Source organism: Rhincodon typus, chromosome 2 (assembly GCF_021869965.1).
Source record: "Rhincodon typus isolate 14 chromosome 2, sRhiTyp1.1, whole genome shotgun sequence".
Taxonomy (NCBI): Eukaryota; Metazoa; Chordata; class Chondrichthyes; order Orectolobiformes; family Rhincodontidae; genus Rhincodon; species Rhincodon typus.
In genome coordinates this window covers 42,002,545-42,023,786 of record NC_063333.1, presented here as the reverse complement: position 1 = coordinate 42,023,786, position 21,242 = coordinate 42,002,545, and the positions used below count along the sequence as shown (strand labels likewise).

General features: G+C 39.9%; 1 protein-coding gene across 1 annotated transcript in view; it reads right to left on the bottom strand.

Moving 5' to 3' along the window:
• nsun6 (NOP2/Sun RNA methyltransferase 6) overlaps positions 1–20,791 on the bottom strand; it is a 30,836-nt gene extending 10,045 nt beyond the window's left edge. The window contains exons 1-8 of the mRNA XM_048606948.1: positions 20,773–20,791; positions 13,830–13,942; positions 12,073–12,228; positions 6,354–6,442; positions 5,422–5,531; positions 4,901–5,054; positions 3,534–3,615; positions 1,256–1,375 (exon numbers count right to left, since the gene is read on the bottom strand). Coding sequence (XP_048462905.1) covers positions 1,256–1,375; positions 3,534–3,615; positions 4,901–5,054; positions 5,422–5,531; positions 6,354–6,442; positions 12,073–12,228; positions 13,830–13,907 — 789 coding nt within the window. The 5' untranslated portion in view covers positions 13,908–13,942; positions 20,773–20,791. The remainder of the gene's footprint in view (positions 1–1,255; positions 1,376–3,533; positions 3,616–4,900; positions 5,055–5,421; positions 5,532–6,353; positions 6,443–12,072; positions 12,229–13,829; positions 13,943–20,772) is intronic.
• Between the last annotated feature and the right edge of the window lie 451 nt (positions 20,792–21,242).

Sequence of the window (21,242 nt, the reverse complement as noted above, 5' to 3'; positions counted from 1 at the left end):
ATTTTTGTGGCTCTACTTCAGCTTTTTCACAGCCAATCACTGCAGTAGTTTATCCTTAAAGGCTGACATCAACTTGAACATAATTTGAATATGAGGAGTTAGGATGGTAAGAGTAATTTGTATAATTCAGCGCATTATGGTGTTCAGTTTCATAGAATATTAAAATGACAAAACTTTACACAACATGTTTACCTGTACTAAACCTTCAAGCCAACTAGTATATTTCTTTATCCTTTTGGGGGATGTGACGGTCAATGTCAAGGCCAGAATTTGTTGCCCATTACGAATTGGCCTTGAACTGTATTCCTTGCTAGGCCACAGAGGGTTGTTCAGAGTCAACTACATTTCGGTGGGTCTGCAGTCACTTGTAGGGTAAGGAAAGCAGATTTAATATAAGTAATTTGTAGACTCAAAGTACAGGAGAGGCCCTTTGACCCACTGAGTCTGCACTGACAAAAACTACATGAAACCTGCTGTGTTCATCCAGCTCTGCGCCTTGTTGTCTCGGATTCTCCAGCATCTGCAGTTCCTACTATCTCAAAAACTACATGAATCCCACTTTCCAACATCTGGCCCATAACTCTGAATGATATTTCAAGCGCTCATCTGTGTACTTTATAAAGGTTGTGAGATTTCCCGCCTCTACTACACTCTCAGGCAGTGAATTCCAGAGTCCCGAGGTGAAAAATGTTTCTTCAAACCTCCTCTAAACCTCTTGCTCTTCACCTTAAAATTATGCCTCTTCATTACTGACCCTTAACTAAGGACAGCAGCTGTTTTCTATCCACCCTGTCTATGCCCATTATAATCATATACACCTCAAACAGGTCCCCCCTCAGCGTTTTCTGCTCTAAAGAAAACAACCCGAACATTTCCCAGCCCCTCATCATTAAAATGCTCCATCCAAGGCAATATCCTGGTGAATCTCCTCTGCATCCGCTCCAGCACAATCACATCCTTCTTATGGTGTGGTAGCCAGAACTGCACACAGTACTCCAGCTGTGGCCTAACTAAAGTCTTGTACAGCATCAATATAACCTCCCTGCTCCTATAATTTATTCCAAGACTGTTGAAGCCAAGTGTCCCATGTGCCTTCTTAACGATTCTATTAACCTGCCCTGCTGAATTCAGGAGCTAGTTTTGATGGTGAAAACAACATCATACCATTTTTCATTGTAACATGTGTCCAATATTTTAGTCAAAGCAGTCTAATTTATTTCACAAAGCAGATTATTTTTTGGTGCTTTGGTCCCACCTTATCATTCATTAATGCTGCAATATGAGTAGTCTTTCCACCAGGAGCAGCACAAATATCCAAGATTCGCTCTCCAGGTTTAGGATCCAACACGTGACTCACTACCACAGATGGCAAGTTCTGAATATTAAGAAAAGTATATTATTATGCTGAGTAGGCATCCATGATTAATTTCATATGTTTATTACATCTTGAGTTAAAACTTCCATGTATATTAAGGCAAACATCTCCATAATTACATTCTCAAACAATCCAGAAAACTATTTTATCACAAAAAGGATAGGATTTAGATGTCACAACATGCTGTTAACATAATCTATTTAGATATTCCTCTAGTGCTTAAGTGGATACTAAAAACATCCACTTCAACAAATTGCACTAATGTTACTCTGCCTGATTTCCCATCTTTTTCTCCAGTAGCCTGCCCACTGCTAAGGAAGTTGATATCTAAGGAGGTATTTAGTTCTTGGTGATTGCTGACAAGTGTAATTGGATTTCAAGGTAATTTGCCAAGGATGACATGAGTTGATAAAAGCACTGATAATTGCTCTTCTGTTAAGCATGTCAATAAAGGGATGCCCAAAACAATAATCACTATGCCTTCTATATGCTTAATGAAAAAAAATTTACAGGTGTTGAAAACAAAGTTAAGTGCAAAGGTAAAATACTGCAAATGCTGGAAACCTGAAAAAGACCCAGAAAATGCTAGAAATATTCAGTAGGTCTAGCAGCGCGTGTAGAAGGAAAAACCAGAGTCAACACTTCACATTGACTACTTTCAATCAGAACTGAAAAATAAATTCGAAATGTTTTAACTGTTAGCAGACCATTTCTTTTCCAGAATTGCCAATTTTGAAGAAATTCTGCTCTTGTGCCCAAAAAGATTTTCTTGTCTCTTATCTTGTTTTCACCATTTCTTCTCGTATTTGATTAGGCAGACACTACAACTCATTTATATTTTCTCAACAACTATCTCTAGAACCAATTATTTCTTGGAAATGAAATTCCAACCGTTATGATTCAGATTTACCCATAATTCCACGCTATCACAGAACTTCCTTTCATGTAGACCGACTTCAAACTGGTCCATATGTCAAATTTCATCCAGTTCTGGTCTTTGAGCTGGATCACTGGGCTGCATTATATGCTCCCCAGTCAGTGAGTTTCAAGGCAGGGTGAGGAGAAAGATAGTATATAAAATCCAGCAGGTAACCAGCCGTGCTCCCACTGCAACTTTACCAATGGCATGGGTGTCACTGTCTGGTCCTTAATCACACCACAATTGTGATTTAACCAGCAGAAAGAAAGGCCCATGCCAAGTACCCAGCCCAGCAAGTTTCTGAGTGGGTTGGTAATAAGGGATCCCTCCTTAATAGGCCCATCGCATGACTCCTTTCCTCGTCACCTAAGGCTTTACTGCCACCCCTCTGCCCATACAATTCCCCACTACCATGACCTCTCAACTCCCGGAACCCCACCCGTTAGCCAGGCCCTGCCGGCATGGCCCTAGCAAAAGTCACAAAACTTATTAAGTCTTGATCCAGCACTGAACACTTTCTCCAATCTGAGTATAGTACTGGCAGTGATCATGGGTTCCACTGTAATCACTGTAATGTGTCAGCAAGGTGGACCTCACAGATTATGAGTTCCCTGATTGGGGCTGTTAATCTGGTCCAATTAAGGAGCCCTGGCTGACAGATATAAACAGGAGTGTCAGAAGTTCTGTTCATTCTGAGAGCTGGCTCTGAAGAAGCTGGAATGGTGTCAATGACTCTCCACGTGTAAATAAAGGGTGGCTTGGTTTTTGGGATACGGGTTTCTGTGGAGTTATTTCATCTCCCAGCCTCAGATTGGCTGGCATCAAAGGCTGCCTATGGGAAACAGGTCTTCTCCTCATGTCAAAGTTGCAGGGTAGACATCCTTTCCTGAGTGGGCTAGCCTTCAGCTCTTTTTGCAGAGAACCAGAGTGGCAGGTACCATAGCACCTGCAAAATCCAGCCTCTTAACTCAGTTTCTGTCTCCACAGATGCTTCCAGACCTGCTGCTGAGTATTTGCAGCATTCTCTGTTTTTGTTCCTGTAAAATAAATATTTTGGGAACATCATGCACAAAGTACAGAGCTGTCAGCAAATCCAGCAAAAGCTGATTATAACATTGGAAATAAATAAATAATGAATGATTTTCAATTGTACTCTCAAGGACAGAACAAGAGCAGGCAATGACAACATGAACCAATTTTGCACTTATTATTTCAAACTACAATAAAATTTAGCCTTACCTGTAAAAACACAAAACTAGATAAGATGTTGTCAAATGATGGGCTGATGTAAACTGGCTCTGTCATTCTAATTCCCACACCCCTGGGAATGAATATACAGCAAATGCACTTTGTTAAAAATATTGTACACACTGGCCACAATTCTAATCTTTTGAGCATTTTAATAGCTTTTTTGTGGAAGCAATAATATTAGGATTAAGGGAACATGCTTCGAGTTATACAGGTCTTTGTTATCTATATATTCTACCTTGTGACAAATTTAGCGTTACGTCAGAAACAATTTCATTTGTAAAAAGACTATATTTTGAACTAAATCAAATGGACCTGTTATTACTGTTTTTATAAAATATTATAGAATACATGTTAGCTAATGGAACATTGATTTCATCTCAAAAAGATTAAAATACAAAAGGAGAGAATGTTACGTGGCAGCTATACAAAGCTCTGATTGTGAGCTATTTAGTGTACACAGTGCAGTTCTAAATGCAGTTCAGTAAGGATATTTTGTTCTTGGAGAAGTTTCAGTGCAGAGTCACCAGAATGATGTTGGAGCCAGAAGGGTTAAATTAGAAGGACAGGTCGCACAGAACTAGTCATAATTTCCCTTTGAAAATAGAAGATGAAGAAACAATCTAAATGAAATGTTTAGATCGTTTAATGGAGTTGATAGGGTAGATAGAGAGAAATAATTTCCATCAGTGGGAGAGTCCAGAACAAAAGAGCACAGCCTGAAAGTTAAAGCTCAGCCACTTAGAAGTATTATCAGAAATTGTGTCTTCAAAATTCAGTGGAAATCTATAGCTCTCTATCCTAAAACTATTGATGCAGGGTCAATTAAAATTTTCAAAAATTAAGTTGATAGGCTTTTGTTAATGGTTATGTAACCAAGATTGGTGGGAGGAGACAGAAAAATAAACTGAGCTGACTATCTATCGATGATCCTATTTCGCGATTGTTTTTAATCAACAGGTCTAGAAATATTATGACACACCTCTAGAGCAGTTGGGACTTGAACCTGGGTCTTCTAGTTCAGAAAAAGGGACACTACCACTGCTCCATAAGATTCCCATGATCCTATTTCTATCCTTCACATTTATTTTTAAAATACACAGTTAAGAATTAAAACCCCCCAACAATTTACGCACCATGTGCGTCCCAAATCTCAGATATTCGTTAGACACGTTAAAAAGCTTTCACAAGAGTCAGGAATGGAATATTCAAAGAGTGGATCACATCTATAATTTAGCAAGCACTGTGATAAGATTAATAAGATTAATATAAGTTTTGGTTCTGATCAATACACATACTTATTTTGGAAATAATAATGCAGCCGTGTACAAAAGCAGACAGTACTTCAAAACATTTACCTTAAAGGGCAGTTTGAGCAAAATATTTCATTGCGACTTAATTCAGCAATTCCATTCCCTACAAATATTTTTGTTCCCACGAACTCCAATGCACCCCGTTTACATTTGCCACCAATATCGGAATATACAGAAACAGCACCTCCAGCTTTCATTACTGAAACAAAGAAAGAGCATTTTCATTTTTCCGGATAAACAAATGAAAGTGCAATGCAAAATCTAGGATTAACTTTGGACTTTATAGATGGATTTTTACGATTTGCTTGTAACTTCGGTTGGTGTTAATGGGTGACAAAGAAATGCAAAATGGTACTTTAAGCTTGTTTACATGTAGCTCCAATCAGCAATCTCTTTTCCCTAAATGAATAAATATATCATGTGGTATGGCAGTGAACCATATAACTGAAGAAGACTGTACACTAAATCTTTAAACTAATGAAGCATTATGACATGGCTGTGCACTCTAGAATAAAAATAATTTTCTTCAGAGGACCAGTAAGATGATGTAAGTAAACACAGCTTACATTTTGGAGCTGACAGGATGCCAGGAATAAAAACATGTGCTCCACGAAGTACAGCATTCCCACACTGTGCTCCCACAATCACTTCAATAGAATGCCTCTGCAGATTTATCCTAGAAACACAAAATAACTGTTTTCAAACAAAGTTCCTGGACCATGTAATGTTGAATTAGATTCCTTTCAATCCATTTTAATGCAGTTCACAACTTATTTCAGTTCTGAGGAAGGGTCATCAGACCCGAAACGTTAACTCTGTTTTTTCCTTCACAGATGCTGCCAGAGCTGCTGAGCTTTGTTTTTGTTCCTGATTTACAGCATCCGCAGTTCTTTCGGTTTTTATTTCAAGTGTATATTGATTTAAAAAGACATGGCAATTTTTTAAAAATCAAGTCATGACTTTTTTTAGGAGAGAAAAAAACAGACAATAGAGGATAAGGAGCAGGTCAAATTGAGGGGTCATGGGAGGAGGTGGGATGGAGAGAAGGGAGAAGAGAGATAGAGAGAAAAAGGGAGGCAGGGAGGGCAAAGAGACGTGGGGAATGGAGAGGGTGTGTGTGAGAGAGAGAGAGAGAGACGATGAGAGAAAGGGAGTGAGGAGAGAGAAAGGGAGGAGGAGTGAAAAAGGGAGAAGAGAAAAAGGAAGAGAAAGGGACAGAGTGGGAGAGGGAAAAGCAGAGGTGAGAGAGAAAGATAGGGAGGGAGAGACAGAAAAAGGGAGGGAGACAGAAAAAGAGGAGTGTAAAATGGAGGGTGAGAAGTAGTAAGTGCAGGAGGGTGGGCACGGAAAGGGAAGGAGGCTGAGTTTCGGGGGCGGGGGGAGGCAGGGCGGAGTGAGAATGATGGAATATCTGGGAGGGAGGAAAGGAAGTTAAGGAACAATGTTAATGAGCATTCTAGAGTGAATTTCTTTCTACAATCTCAATGTATATCCATACCTAGGACCAATAACTGGTATTAGAAGAACATCTGGAAGCTCTGGATGTTCCAGTACAGGAATATCACTCATAGGCCATCCTTTACACTGCTATAAATTCAATAATATAAATGTCTTAGTTAAGTCAAGCTTCAAAGTTACCAAAATATTTTTAATTTTAACGATATGTATAATTTTGCTAAAAAAGCACGTTGAAAACTCTTGAAAACTTGAGTGAATTAACACAAATAAACCTCACACTAATTTATTTACTTGTTCAAAAGTATGCAGCATGCTTTTAAATTACGATTTGTTGCTTCTAAAAATATATTCCTTGTTTTACGCTCCTTCTGCTCTAAGCTCAGTAATGAATAGCATCTCATGTATTACTTATAATTAGTCTTTTAAAATAAACAGACATAAGACAAGAACATATCTAATGGCAGAGCAGACTCACGGGGCAAAACAACCTACTTCTGCATCTAATTGATAGGAACATAGGTACAAGAAAAGCCCATTCAGTCCCTCGAGCCTGTTCCACCATTCAATGAGATCAGGGCTCATCTGTGGCCTAACTCCACATATCTGCCTTGGCCCACATCCCTTAATACCTTTGCTTAACAAAAAATTATCTCAGATTTAAAATTAACAACATATCTTGCATCAACTGCCATTTGTGAAAGAGAGTTTGAAACAGTTTCTACCCTTCGTGTGTAGAAGAGCTTCTTAAAATCTCTCCTGAACAGTCTGGCCCTAATTCTCAGACTATGCCCCCTAGCTCTAGAATCCAAAACCAATGTAAATAGTTTATCTTTATCTACCCTGTCTTTTCCTGTTAATATCTTGAAATCTTTGATCAGATCATCCCTTAAACCTTCTGGAGAAAATAGGCCTAATTTGTATAACCTTTCCTCATAACTTAATCCCTGAAGTCCAGGTATCATTCTTTAAACCTACACTGTACCCCCTCCAAGGTTAATCATGCATGTTTACAATGCAGGAGAGTGTCATTTGGACCATAAATCCTCTGCATTCTGCTTCAACTATTCCATCGAATAGATTGTTTCAGGCAATTTCATCTAACATCTCCACTCTATTGATTTTAAGTTGACGTCTCCACACTGGACTCTCAACTAAAAGAACTATTCTTACCTAGCTTTCACTATAAAAATATCTTCCCATATTTTTAAAAACCTGTATTGAAATTTTCTCAGGCTTCTCTGCTGCAGAACTTTGTTCCTATATTTCAAGTCTCCCTTCATGACATCATCGTGACAGAGTTGAAGGCAGTAGAAATATTGTTAATTCTGTTACTTCTGCACTCAAATCTGCATGGCGTTCTCTAAGCATTGTCTGATCATTAACATCGCAGTTAGTAATATATCTTTGTCCTTGTACTGGCTTTCCCATTTTATAAAATACTTGTCTTTTTTCTGACTTTAGATACCTCCACACTGTTATGATCCTAGCTGATGCTAATACTGTAGTGATTGTAATGAGGTTAGCCAGGTGGACCTCATTAGAATATGAGTTCCCTGATTGGGGCTGTTAATCATTCAAAGGTTGTAAAACCCCTTAAAATGCGTTTATATACCAAGAGGCTTCCAGATTTCCTGGAACCAGGTCCACAAGACCAACTTTAATATGAAATTAAAACCATGTTGTCTCTTCCTTAACACAAAATACAAAAATCTAAATTAAATCAAAAGTTTCTAACAATGCATATTTTTAAGAAATTATCAACAAATACTACTGGGTTGTTCTGTTCATTTCAATGTTAAGTTTCATTTATGATTTTATTCCTTGTTGTTTTTCTCTCTAAGTAATTAGTGGATCATGACTAAATTACACTTGTTATAACTTAAAAGGCTTAAAGTGAATGACATAGTGTAAATCTCTCAAGAACTAGACATATGTGAACAAAAACTGCCACAAGAGTCACAAACAGCCTATGGATATAGAGACATTGCTGTTGGAAACACAAGCTTCCTGCCCATCAGTAGACTGGTAAGCACTTACAAATATTTGCACTGAGGTTGAGACATCACCAAAAATTGCAACTTTAAATTATAAATAAGTATATTTCAGAACAATGGAAATTTCAAATAAAAATTGCTTCTTTCTTCTTAAATGCAGCATTACATTGTGCTCTGAAAACTTATTTTTTTAAAAAATAAATAATGTGTGATTTAGACAAATTAACTATGAAAATAACTGGAGTCTGTTTATCATTAAATGTAATGTAGTCAACCAACTGCTTAAGTTAAAAAAAAACAAATCCAAACTGGTCCTGTGCTAGTTATCTTCACTTTCGCATTACTCTTTCTAGTCTCAATAAATTGCAGATCTATTTGAGAAAAAAAAAGCAATGTGATAACTTCATGACCTCTTTCAAAGGACCACCATAAGCATGATTCACTGAATGACCTCCACCGAGATTACATGATTCCAGGATCTTCCAATGTGTCACATTTCAACTGGGTAGTGTTGTAGACCAGAGAGACCTACACATTCAGGTACATAATACTTTGAAATTTGTGTTACAGGTAACTAGGAAGTTAAGAAGGCTTTTAGCATGCTTGCCTTCATTGCTCAGATCTTGGAGTATATGAGTCGGGACGTCATGTTGAGGTCGTACAGGATATTGATGAGGCCTCTTTGGAGTACTGTGTGCATTTCTGATCGTCGTGATAAAGGAAGGATATTAGCAAACTGGATAGGGTTCAGGGAAGACTCACCAGAACGTTGCCGGGAACTGACAATTTTAGTTATAAAAATAGAAATGGGAAGGGACTTTTTCTCACTCGAGCATAGGAGGTTGCAGGGTGACCTTATTGAGGTTTATAAGATCATGAGGGGCATAGATAAAGTGAATGACAAGAGTATTTTCCCTAGGGTGGAAGTGTCTAAGGTGAGAGGAGACAGACTTAGAAAGGACATGAGGGGCAATTTTTTTTACACAGAGTTGTTTGTGTGTAGAACAAACTGCCAGAGAAAGTGGTGGATGCAGGTACAGTTACAACATTTAAAGGACATTTGGATAAGTTCATGAACAGTAAAGATTTGGAGGTATATGAGCCAAGCGTAGGGAGGTGGGGCTAGTTTAGTTTGGGAAAATGGTCCACATGGACTGGTTGGACCGAAGGGTCTGTTTCCCTGCTGTATGATTCTATGGCTTTAACCCTGAATTTCCCAAATCACCCCAAGTGTTCAAAATCATGAAGATGGCGGCACAGTAGTGTGCTCCTGCTGGAGCTCCTTTGCTCTGCCTGTTCTTTTTCCTTCTCTCCTCTTAGCCCCGGAGACAAAACCGAGAGTAGCCGCAGGTGTGGGCAACAAGTCCTGGAGCAGTGAGCCATGGAACAGTGTAATCAGCAAACCCCGGTGTAGCGCGTGGGCTGCGAGCCCTGGAGCAGCGCAGGCAGTGAGCCCTGGCGCAGCGCGTAGGCTGCGAGCCCCAGAACAGTGCAGGCAGCGAGCCCTGGTGCAGCGCGTGGGTTGCAAGCCCTGGAGCAGCGCAGGCAGCGAGCCCTGGTGCAGCACATGGGCTGAGAGCCCCAGAACAGCGCAGGCAGCGAGCCCTGGTGCACATGGGCTGCGTGCCCCAGAACAGCGCAGACAGCAAGCCCTGGTGCAGCACGTGGGCTGCGAGCCCCACAACAGCGCAGGTAGCGAGACCTGGTGCAATGCGTGGGCTGCGAGCCCTGGTGCAGCACGTGGGCTGCGAGCCCCAGAACAGCACAGGCACGAACCCAGGTGCTGCGTGTGGGCTGCAACCCATGGAACAGTGTGGGGAAGCAGCCCCGGAGCAGTGAGCCTCTGATGGAGACATGCATGGGGGAGACAGAGCTACAGCTTACCTTGGTGCAGCTGAGTGCTGGTACAGAGCAGACTGGAGGCTCGGAGTGGAGTGTGAATAGCTGTTGGACTGGGGTCTGGCACGGCAGTCAGACCATGTGCAAAGGCCCTGCACTAAGCTGCTATAATTTAATATTTATTTGAAATTTCTTACCTTACTGTAATGTCAACCCTTCAATGATGCCCTATTTTTAACTTATTTTTAAACTTGAAAGTAATGCAACTACTTTTATTCCTCCATTGTATTCAAGATTTGTACCTGGGTACTTGTACCTAAGATGTCGTCATAAGAGGCAGACATTGTAAAAGCTTTTCATTCTATTCCTACAATAGAGTACACGTGACAATAAAGGATCTTCTCTTTGTAGCTCAGTGATTTTATGTGCAAGTGCATGAAAATTAAATGAACAGTTCATTTGAATTAAAAAAAAAGCCAGTTGCCACAATTTTCAGCTTCCACTGTTCCAACAAGAAGCAGCAGATAAGCTAAGCGGGCAATATAGTCAGATCTCAGTTCATCTCATTGGAAGAATACAATCAAATAAAGCATTAATTATAGAGAGACAATGAATATCTAGTTTTTCAAAACCTCTGTGAAACAAAACAGTGTTTTATGGATGGCACAATTTGCTTCAAGGAAAATTTTGACTTCAGTTTACTGATATTCTTACCACTTTGGAATTGAAATTTTACCATTCATTTCAGAAAGTTTGCAACCCATGCACTTTTGCTTTGCATTTCCCCAGAAAGCTAGTAAATAAGGCCAAACTGTCCAAAAGTTTGATTGTTTGCAAAAAAAAAGCTTCTTTCTGCTTTTTGTATCCATTTTATTTGTTTTAAAATCAGAACTCAAGGGACTGAGTTATAGGGAGAGGTTGGACAAGTTAGGACTTTTTTCTTTAGAGCGCAGGAGACTAAGGAGGTATCTTATAGAAGTGTATAAGATCATGAGAGGCATGGCTAGGGTGAATGCACTCAGTCTTTTTCCAAAGACTGGGGAATCGAGGGCTAGAGGGCATCAGTTTAAGGTAAGAGGGGAAAGAATAATTGGGAATCTCAGGGGCAACTTTTTTACACAGAGGGTGGTACGCATATAGAATAAGCTGCCAGCAGAAGTGGTCGAGGCGGGTACATTAACAACGTTTATGAGGCATTTGGACGAATACATGGATAGGAAAGGTTTAGAAGGATATGGGCCAAGTGCAGGGAGATGGGGTTAGCATAGGTGGACATTTTGGTTGGCATGGACCAGTTTGGGCCGAAGGGCCTGTCTCCGTGCCATAGGATTCTATGACTGTATGAAAATGTGCATGTGACTGTAAACAAATTTAATGATTTTTAACTTGCAGTTTTTCAACATTACAAATTTTTTGCCAGAGAGTATCAACGACAATTATAAATTAAAAGCACACAACCAACATATTAATTATCAGTCATTCTGAATTTCCTAAAGGACAGGCAGGTAATTTCTCAGTCTGCAATTATTTCTCAGTGTGCGCCATTAGAATTTGTGCAGGTGAGTGAAAACCTGTTTGGGAAAATGGACAGTATATCATCAACCATCCTCAACATAACATGCCAGGGGCACACTATTGTAAATATAAAACATAAATTGTATGGGTACTTAAACTAAAATAAATAATTTTGTATTGCCAAACTTCATAGCTCAACAATTTAAATAGAATAACTTGCTGGTAACTTTTCTAAATAAATTAATCGTGGTGTTGTTCTGAACCTCATTGTGATCTATATGTTACTTAACATATTATATTCAGACAAAATAATATACAGAAAAAAATGAGATAGGGAGGTCTGGTTAGCCTCGTGAAGTCAGAGAACAATTTCACATCTTTAAAGTACGAACAAATTGAAATAGATCAAACCTTCTGGATCTCTTCTGTCAACAGCTTTTTAACTTCATCAGTGGAGGCTGCACAAGTATTGACCCTGATGCATGTGCAAGCTGGAGGATGCGATAAACGGCTCAATAGAGTTTCAAATTTAAACTTGGACTGTTCAGATTGTAAAGTTGCCAAAACCTAAAGATACAATGTATATTCTTAAAATAAAGAATTAAGAAACATGATTAAACAGTATGGTAAAATCAGTTTTTAGGTGCATCGAATTAGCAATTGTAGGACTTAAAGGCCCAGAAAATGCATTAAGAATATGGTAGTCGTTGAAGTGTAGGTACCTGTTGTACTTTGAGACCATGTGGAAGAACCTATGCAGCTGACTCCACAAGAACTATCAGGAAGTTGAATTTTGGAAACCCCCAAAAAAAGTACCAAAGACTGAGTTAGAAATAGAGGCCTCAGAGTTCCACCTCACTTACCTTATAGTTAGCAAGGAAAAGTCAAAGGGATGAAGTCTTGTTCTAACTCCTGGCTAACTATAAAACTGAAACTGATTCACCACTGATCTTCCACAAGCACCAGACTCCCCCACCCTGACTTGTTAAAACCACCCTCCCCCACTCCAGATCCCCACTGAATCACAGAATCCCTACAGTGCAGGTAGAGGCTTTCAGCCCATTGAGTCTGCACTGATCCTCCAAGGAGCATCCCACCCAAACACACTCCCTACCATGTCGCCATATACCGGCGTTTATCATGTCTAATCCACTTAACCTACACATCCCTGGACAGCACAAGGCAATTTAGGATAAACATTTTTGGACAGTGAGAGGAAACCCACTCAGACATGGGGAGAATGTGCAAACTCCACACAGACAGTTACCCAAGGCTAGAATCGAACCCAGGCCCCCAGCGCTGTGAACCAGCAGAGCTAACCACTATACTACCATGCTGCCCACAACTGAAACCAAAGCCAAACTGCAACTATAAACCCCAATCCAGCAGTCCCCACCACTGATTCTGCAACCCCAGCACTGTAATCCCTCACTTACCTTCTCTAAATAGCTGTTGCAGTGTCCTTTAAATCAAGATAAACAGCATCTGCTGCTGCAAAAGCGGGCATGGTTACAATGCCGATTCACACCATTGCTGTCTGCGGAGTCCTCGCCTGGACTGCACTGCAGATCTTTCATGGAAGTTTGTCTCGAAAATTCCTCTAAAAGTAAGTGGGCAATGGAGATTCCAAACCCAGCTCTCAAAATTCGGGCCACTATGCTTGAAATTATAGGCTTGGAGTTTTCGACAGTGATTGTCAAGGCTCATGACAAATATCTCCTGTATTATAACTGAGTTAAACGTCAAGGGAAGATAAATACCGAAGTCCTGTTGTTGAAGGAAAACCTGCACTGCTATAGACTGTGCTGTGAATCCCCAGAGTCAGCAATCTGTTTATTTGTTTCCTCTTTTTCATTCCAATGCTACTGTCAGAAACGCGATTAAAATGTTAAGCCGTGATGTTTATATTTGATTTGGCTCTAAAGAAATGTGGAATGCTGCTGAATTTCTCCATTACAATCAATGACTAATTTTTTGAATGATTTTGAATATTTGAATTTAATTTGTTCATTGCCTTTTACAAAGAACTTTAGCAATCGCTACAATCTAAATATGTGCCATAGTAACTTATGCCATTGAGTCAGAGTACTACCTATTATTTCATAATTCTTAATAGTATCTTTTCAATTTACTTCTTCTGAATGACATTTCTTTAAAAGCATCATTACCTCTTTATTTTTAAAGACACTTAGGAGATATGCCTCCACCTCTGGCTTCAGGGAAATTTTGGGGAACACTAGGACCATTTTGGTTTATTCAGTAACTTCCAATCCAGGTTTCACTGAAATAAAATGACAAATACAGGTCAAACTTGCCCAACAGTCTGCAGTATTTTCCAAGATCCAGGGTTAATTTTTAATTAAAGATATTATTAAACTGATGTGGTGGTGCCATCTAACTTGCTGATACTGAAAAGACACTTCTGCAGGTTGGTGATGCTGAAGTCAGATAGGCTTCTGTTTTTTACATGAATAAAATACTTAAGACAACTGAATTCCAGAAGTGAGTTGAGTGTGACCACCTTTGATATCAAAAATATATATGACTAAGTGTGACAAAAAGGAGCCCAAGCGAAATTGAAGTCAATGGGAACCAAGGAGAAAACTCTGCACCAAAACTAGCAAGGAGGAAGGTCCCTGTGATTGTTGCAGGCTGGTTATGGGTGTCAGAGGATAGTCATCTCAGTCCCAGGAGATTGTGGCAGGAGTTCCTTAGGACAGTGTTGCAGCCCAACCATCTTCAGATGTTTTATTAATGATATTCCTTCCACCAGAAAGGTCAAGAATGGGAATGTTTGTTGATGATGGCATAATGTTCAGAACCATTTGCGATTCCTCAGATACTGAAACAATCCATGCCCTCATGCAGGAAGACCTGGACAACATTCAGGCTTGGGCTAATTAGTGACAAGTAACATTCACCCCATTCAAGTACCACGCAAAGACTACCTGAATGGAAGAGATTTTAACCACTGTATCCCCCCATGGTGTTCAGTGGCATTATACAATGCCCAAATATCAAGACCCTGGAGGTTACCATTGACTAGAAACATAACCGGACAAGCCATAAGAACACTCTGGTAACGAAAGCAAGTCAAAGGCAGGAAATTCTGTAGCAGATACTCACTGCCTGACTCCCCAAACTCTATCCAATTTCTATAAGCCACAAGTCAAGAATGTAATGGAATACACTTCAATTGTCTGGATGAGTGCAATTCAAACAACATTCAAGAGGCTCATCATTATCCAGGAGAAAATAGCCCACTCGATTGGTATTTTATCCACCACCTTAATCATTCCCTCCAGCATACCATCTACAAGATGTACTACAATAACTGACCAAGCATTATTCAATAGCACTTTCCAAACATGAAACCTCTACCACCTATAAGGACAAGTGTAACAGAAGCTTGGGAATACAACCACCTGCAAGGTCCCAGCAAAATCAAATATCATTCTGACTTAGAATGACATCATTGTTCTTTATTATTGCTGAATCAAAATCCTGGAACTCCTTTCCTTACAGCAATAATGGAGCACCTAAACACCGGAACCAAAACGATTTGATGCAATTAGAGATGTGCAATATATGCTGGCCTGGCCATTGACACTCAAATTGCATAAATGAAATACATTTAGAATTTTAGTTCTCAAAAATTTAAAGAAAGGATTTTCCATAAAGTTTGAACAATTGCACAATAAAAGTTACTGAGAAGTATAAATTTAAGGGTAAGAGGACATAATGGAAAATATAATCAGATAGCTTCATATTCAGAGTTTGTAAAAGTGCAAATATATATTTATACATAATTGAAATCTGCTCAAGAACTTTGCTAGAAGTGAAAACAGGCAATCAACCAAGGTTACAAAAATTTATCACTGATATATTTCAATGTAACTAGAAAGTTCACAAGGGAAGTCAGTGTTGCTTTTAATAGACATTAGCTTTACACAAATATAAAATTGAAGAACAAATCATAGAATCCCTACAGTGTGGGAGCAGTCTAGAGTCCACACCGACACTCTGAAGAGTAGCCCACCCCCCCATCCGATTGCTGTAACCCCACATTTCCCATGGCTAATCCAATTAGCCTGAACATTCCTGGATACTATGGGCAATTTAGCACAGCCAATCCACCTAACCTGCAAATCACTGGACTGCAGAAGGAAACCAAAGCAGTCAGAGAAAACCCATGCAGAATGAGGAGAATGTGCAAACTCCACATAGACAGTCACCCAAAGGTGGAATCGAACCCAGGTCCCTGGCACTGTGAGGCAGCAGTGCTAACCACTGAGCCACTATGCTGCTCTGTTTTAGTTGTTCAGTGCACAAGGAAGGTCAAAAATAGAAGAACTTCTAATGAACAGAACAAGAAACCAGCATCGAGTCAAACCAGTATCATATCCCAAAGCGGACAAGCTGAAATCTACAGCTTGATTTTATTTTAAATGATCATTTATTCTGTAACTACTATGATAGACTTAATAGATTCTGTAAAACTTGACAAAACATACTTGTACCTTGTAACTAATCAAGACTAGTAGAATTTTAGATTGGTTCTCTTAAAACTCAGACTATAATTGAAATTGGCTTAAAATTAAAGTTGACATGAACTCCAAAATCTTACACAGAAGATGACTGCTATTTTTGGAGGACAGTCATCTTAGTCGAAAGATGTCATTGTGGGAGTTCATCAGGGTAGTCTCCTAGACCCGACCGTCTACAGCTGCTTCATCAGTGACCTTCCCTCCATCAAAAGGTCAGAAGTGAGGATGTTCGCCAATGATTGCACAATGTTCAGCACCATCTTCAGATACTGAAACATCTCTCACCCAAAAACAGCAAAAACAGATTACCTTTTTGGCTTGGACAATAAGTACCAATTTACATTAATGCAATTTAAGTCCCAGGAAATGCCTATATCCAACAAGAGAGAATCTAATCATTCCTCAAATGTACCATGGCATTTCCATTGCTGAATCCGCTAAACTAACATCCTGGGATTGTCATTGTCTGGGAAATATAAATATTGTGGCTGCAAGAGAAGGTCAGAGGCTAAGAATTTTATGGTCAGCAACTCACCTCTTGACTCTCCAAAGTCATTCTACCATCTACATCAGTCTTGGGTGCAAAGGAATGCTTTCCACTTGCCTGAATGAGTGTAGCACCAACAATGCTTAAGAAGCTCAATACAATCCAGATCAAAGCAGCCCTCTTACATGGCACCCAATCCACCACCTTCCCCCAAAGATGCACATTGGCAGCAGTGTATACATCTCAATAAACTCATGAAGACTCCTTCAACAGCACCTTCCAAACCTACACATTCAGCCATCACCTGCAATTTCTCCTTCCAGCCAGACACCATCTTGAGTTGGAAAATATTGCCGTTCTTTCATGATCACTAGGTCAAGCTCAAGTAACATCCTGCTGAACAGCACTATGGATGTACCTACAACCTGAAATGGCAGAGGTTCAAGAATGCAGCTCACCAGCACCTTCTTCAGGTCAATGAGGGATGAACAATAAAGGCTGGCCTAACTGCCCCAAAATAGAGAGCACCCCTATTTCCAGGAAATTTGTAAATCAGGTTTTCAAAAGTGTATTCCCTTATCTAGGTACTTATTTTTTATTCCTTAGCATTTTAAAACATCCACAAGCACAACAAGATAGCAGGAAACCTGCACCAAATGGATAGAAAGGCAGTGGGTAATATGCAAGAAGGATATACTAATATCCTGACAGAAATAAGAAAAATATAACATGCAGGAAAATTTGAACAAGCTGTGGCTGTGTTCTCAGAACAGAAAAAATGCTGACGATGTGACCTGATCAAGTTCTTTAAGATTATGAAGAACTTATTTGAGAAAGGATGTAATGGCACTGGAGGGGAGTGCAGAGGAGGTTCACTTGGTTGATTCTGGAATCAAGAGGTATGGCTTATGAGGAGAGATTGAGTAGACTGGGACTATACTCATTGGAATTTAGAAGAATGAGAGGGAGGTCTTGTAGAAATCTAAAAAATTATAAAGGGAATTTATAAGATAGAAGGAGCGAGGTTGTTTCCACTCGCGGGTGAAACTAGAGAAGGGGGTATAGCCTCAAAATAAGGGGGTGCAGATTTAGGACTGAGTTGAGGAGGCACTTCACCCAAAGGGTTATGAATCTGTGGAATTTCCTGTCCAGTGAAGCAGTTGATGCTACCTCCTTGAATGTTTTTAAGGCAAAGACGGTAGATCTTTGAACAGTAAAAGGAATTAAGGGCAATGGTGAGCAGGCGGATAAGTGGAGCTGAGTGTACAAAAAGATCAGCCACGACCTTGTTGAATGGCAGAGCTGGCTCAATGGGCCTCATGGCCTACTCCTGCTCCTATTTCTTATGGTTTGATGTACTAACTGCGAAAGATATTTATGCTCAAGGGACAGTTTAGAATTAGGAACCATAAATATATGATGGTAGGTAATGCACAAGAAGAATCAGATTTGCCTCAATGCGAAAGAAAGAGCTGTGGTTTTCTAATGACTCCAGTGTGCAAGAAACACTGAGATTTAGGCAATGGAACGGAAAAGAGAGAAGGTAAGCATTTGTCATAGTTTAACAAAGTTACTTAAGTGCACATTTTCTGTTCCAACTTTACAACACACAATCCTAACACCGAATTGAAATATTGTGAGTAGTTTTGAGCCCCATGTCTTAGGAAAGATGTGCTGGCAATGGAGGGCATCCAGAGGAGGTTTACAAAAATGATCCCGGGGATGAAGGGCTTGTCATAGGAGGAACAGTTGAGGGCTCTGGGTCTGCACTCAATAGCATTTAGAAGGATGAGGAGGGATCTGATTGTAAATTTACAAGAGTACTGAGAGGCCTGGATAGAGTGGATGTGGACAAGATATTTCCAATAGTCAGGGAATCTGGGACCTGAGGGAATTGACCCTTTAGAACTGAGACGAGGAGGAATATCTTCAGCCAGAGGGTGGTTAATCTGTGGAACTCATTGAGTGCATTTAAGACAGAGATAGATAGGTCCTTGATTAATAAGGGGATTAAGGGTTATGAGGTGTAGGCAGGAGAATAGGGGTGAGAAGCACATCAGTCATGATCAAATGATGGAGCAGACTTGATGGGCTGAATGGCCTAATTCTGTTGCTATATCTTATGGTCTAATATTATTGGATTTTTGTTTCTTTTGTTTTTCATCTTCCCTAAAAAGCATTTGCAAGAGAACACTGAGCAATTGGCCTCCTTTCCCCTCTTTACGGAACTGTAATTAAGTGAGATAAAATAGATATGAGGAAGAAGTCGCATGTTTTTCACCAAAATATAGTTTATATTTTCTTCTTCCAAGGTACATTACCACTTCTTTTAAAACAGGCAAAAAGATCATCCAGGGTTCCCATTCTTGACCATCGAGTGCTCCTTCAAAACCAGTTTTTGTAGCAAGGTTGACCAGATTATTCACTAGCAACATATATGTGGAAAGCTAACGTAGATGAAGCGATCAATGGTATGCTACCTGAGTTTGCAAATGGTACAAAGACAGGAGGAAAGTATGTTGTGAAAAAGACATAGAGGTTGCAGGTGGATAGGTTGAGTGATTGAGCAACAATCTGATAAAAGGAGTACAATATGGGAAAATTGAAAGTTACTCACTTTGGCAGGACAAGTGAAAAAGTGAATGGAGAATGACTGACTGTAGAAGTCCAAGATGTAACAGGATATAGCTGTTCTGATTCATGCATCAGGAAAAGTTAGTATTCAAGTGGCGCAATGGTTAGCACTGCTACTTCACAGCACCAGGGATCCAGGTTTAATTCCTGCCTCGGGTGACTGCGTGGATTTTGCACGTTCTCCCTATGTCTGGTTTCCTCCCACAGTCCAAAGATGTGCAGCTTAGATGGATTGGCAATGCTAAATTGCCCACAGTGTTCAGGCATGTGTAGGTTATGTGGATTAGCCATGTGAAGTGCAGAGTTACAGGGATAAAATGGGGGGAAGAGTTTGTGTGGCCTTGTTAGGCCAAATGGCCTGTTTCCACACTGTAGGGATTCTATAGAAATGACTTTATCCACAAAGCAGCTACGACATTGCTCTGACATCTGTTATTTCAATGATCTGTTGAACTCTTTCAGTGAAAAGTTTTGGATAACATCATTCCACTAACTTGGCACTCACTGAGGTGTTGGATAGAATATCAAATTCCTCAGCACAAGAGTGACATAGTAGAGGTTTTCACGGATCCCAGAAAAGCATTTTAGATATGGGATCGTGCTAAATAAAAACCAAAGCACTGCGGATGCTGTAAATCAGGAACAAAAACAAAGTTGCTGATAAAGCTCAGCAAGTCTGGCAGCATCTGTGAAGGAAAAAACAGAATTAACATTTCGGGTCTGGTGACCCTTCCTCAGAACTGTTCTAAGGACGGGTCACCGGACCCGAAACGTTAATTCTGTTTTTGCCTTCACAGATGCTGCCAGACCTGCTGCGCTTTTCCAGCAACTTTGTTTTTGTTGTTGTTGATGGGAATCATGCTACTCTTCTTTTGAAGTTGCAATATGACGGACTTTGAGAAATTGCTCTTTCATCGTTCCAAAGTTCCGACACAGACAGGAAGCAATTTGCATGTTTTGATTTGACCTACTCAGATGTACTGAGTATTAATTGCTGGGTACAACAAGGCTCCATTATTGGATTATTGCTTCCTACCTCCATCAATGACATGGTAATGCCTCTTCCTTTCTGTGTTTCATTCACTCATGAAATGAATGTATTCTATAAATCTCTAGTACAGAGGAATATTTAAGTGAACAAGGTGTCATCTGGTTATCATCTTGTTTAACTCCTGAAAGTGTAAGAAGAGAGTTCACAAATGTCAAAATACATCATCTAGAGGTCAATGTGGGGATAAAGCAGATTTGAAGCCATTAGATTCAGCTCTGCTAATTGCCCAGCAATGATTTGGCAGAACATGAAGTTCACAACTGAGATGGTAAAGTGACAGTGACTAACCTTAATATCAAGGCCATATTTGACTGAATATGGCATGCAGGAGCTCTAGCAAAGGCTGAATCAATGGAAATCAGGGAAAAACTCACCACTGGTTGGAATTATACCTGGCACAATGTAAGACAGTTGTGGTTGTTTGAAGTCAGTCATCTTAACCCCAGATCATCTCAGCTGGGGTTTATCAAGGTAGTGTCCTCAACTCAACCATCTTCAGCTGCTTCATTGATGACCTTCCCATCATTGTAAGGTTACAAGTGACATGTCCACTATGTGATGACAGTGTACACTTTAATGCTCACTGCTGCTTGGTCAATTTTCAGCACTATTGATGACTCCTTGGATACAGAAGCAGTCCATGTCCAAATGTAGCAACACCTGGACAACATCGATGCTTGGTCAAAAAAGTGCGAAGTATTATTCATGCCAAACAAATACCAGGCAATCTACCAATTCTCTTTGAAATTCAATGGCATTACCATCACTCATTTATCCCCATCACAGGGGTTACCACTGACTAGAAATTGAACTGGACTTACCGTATAATTACGGTGACTGCAAGAGCAGGTCACAGGCTAAG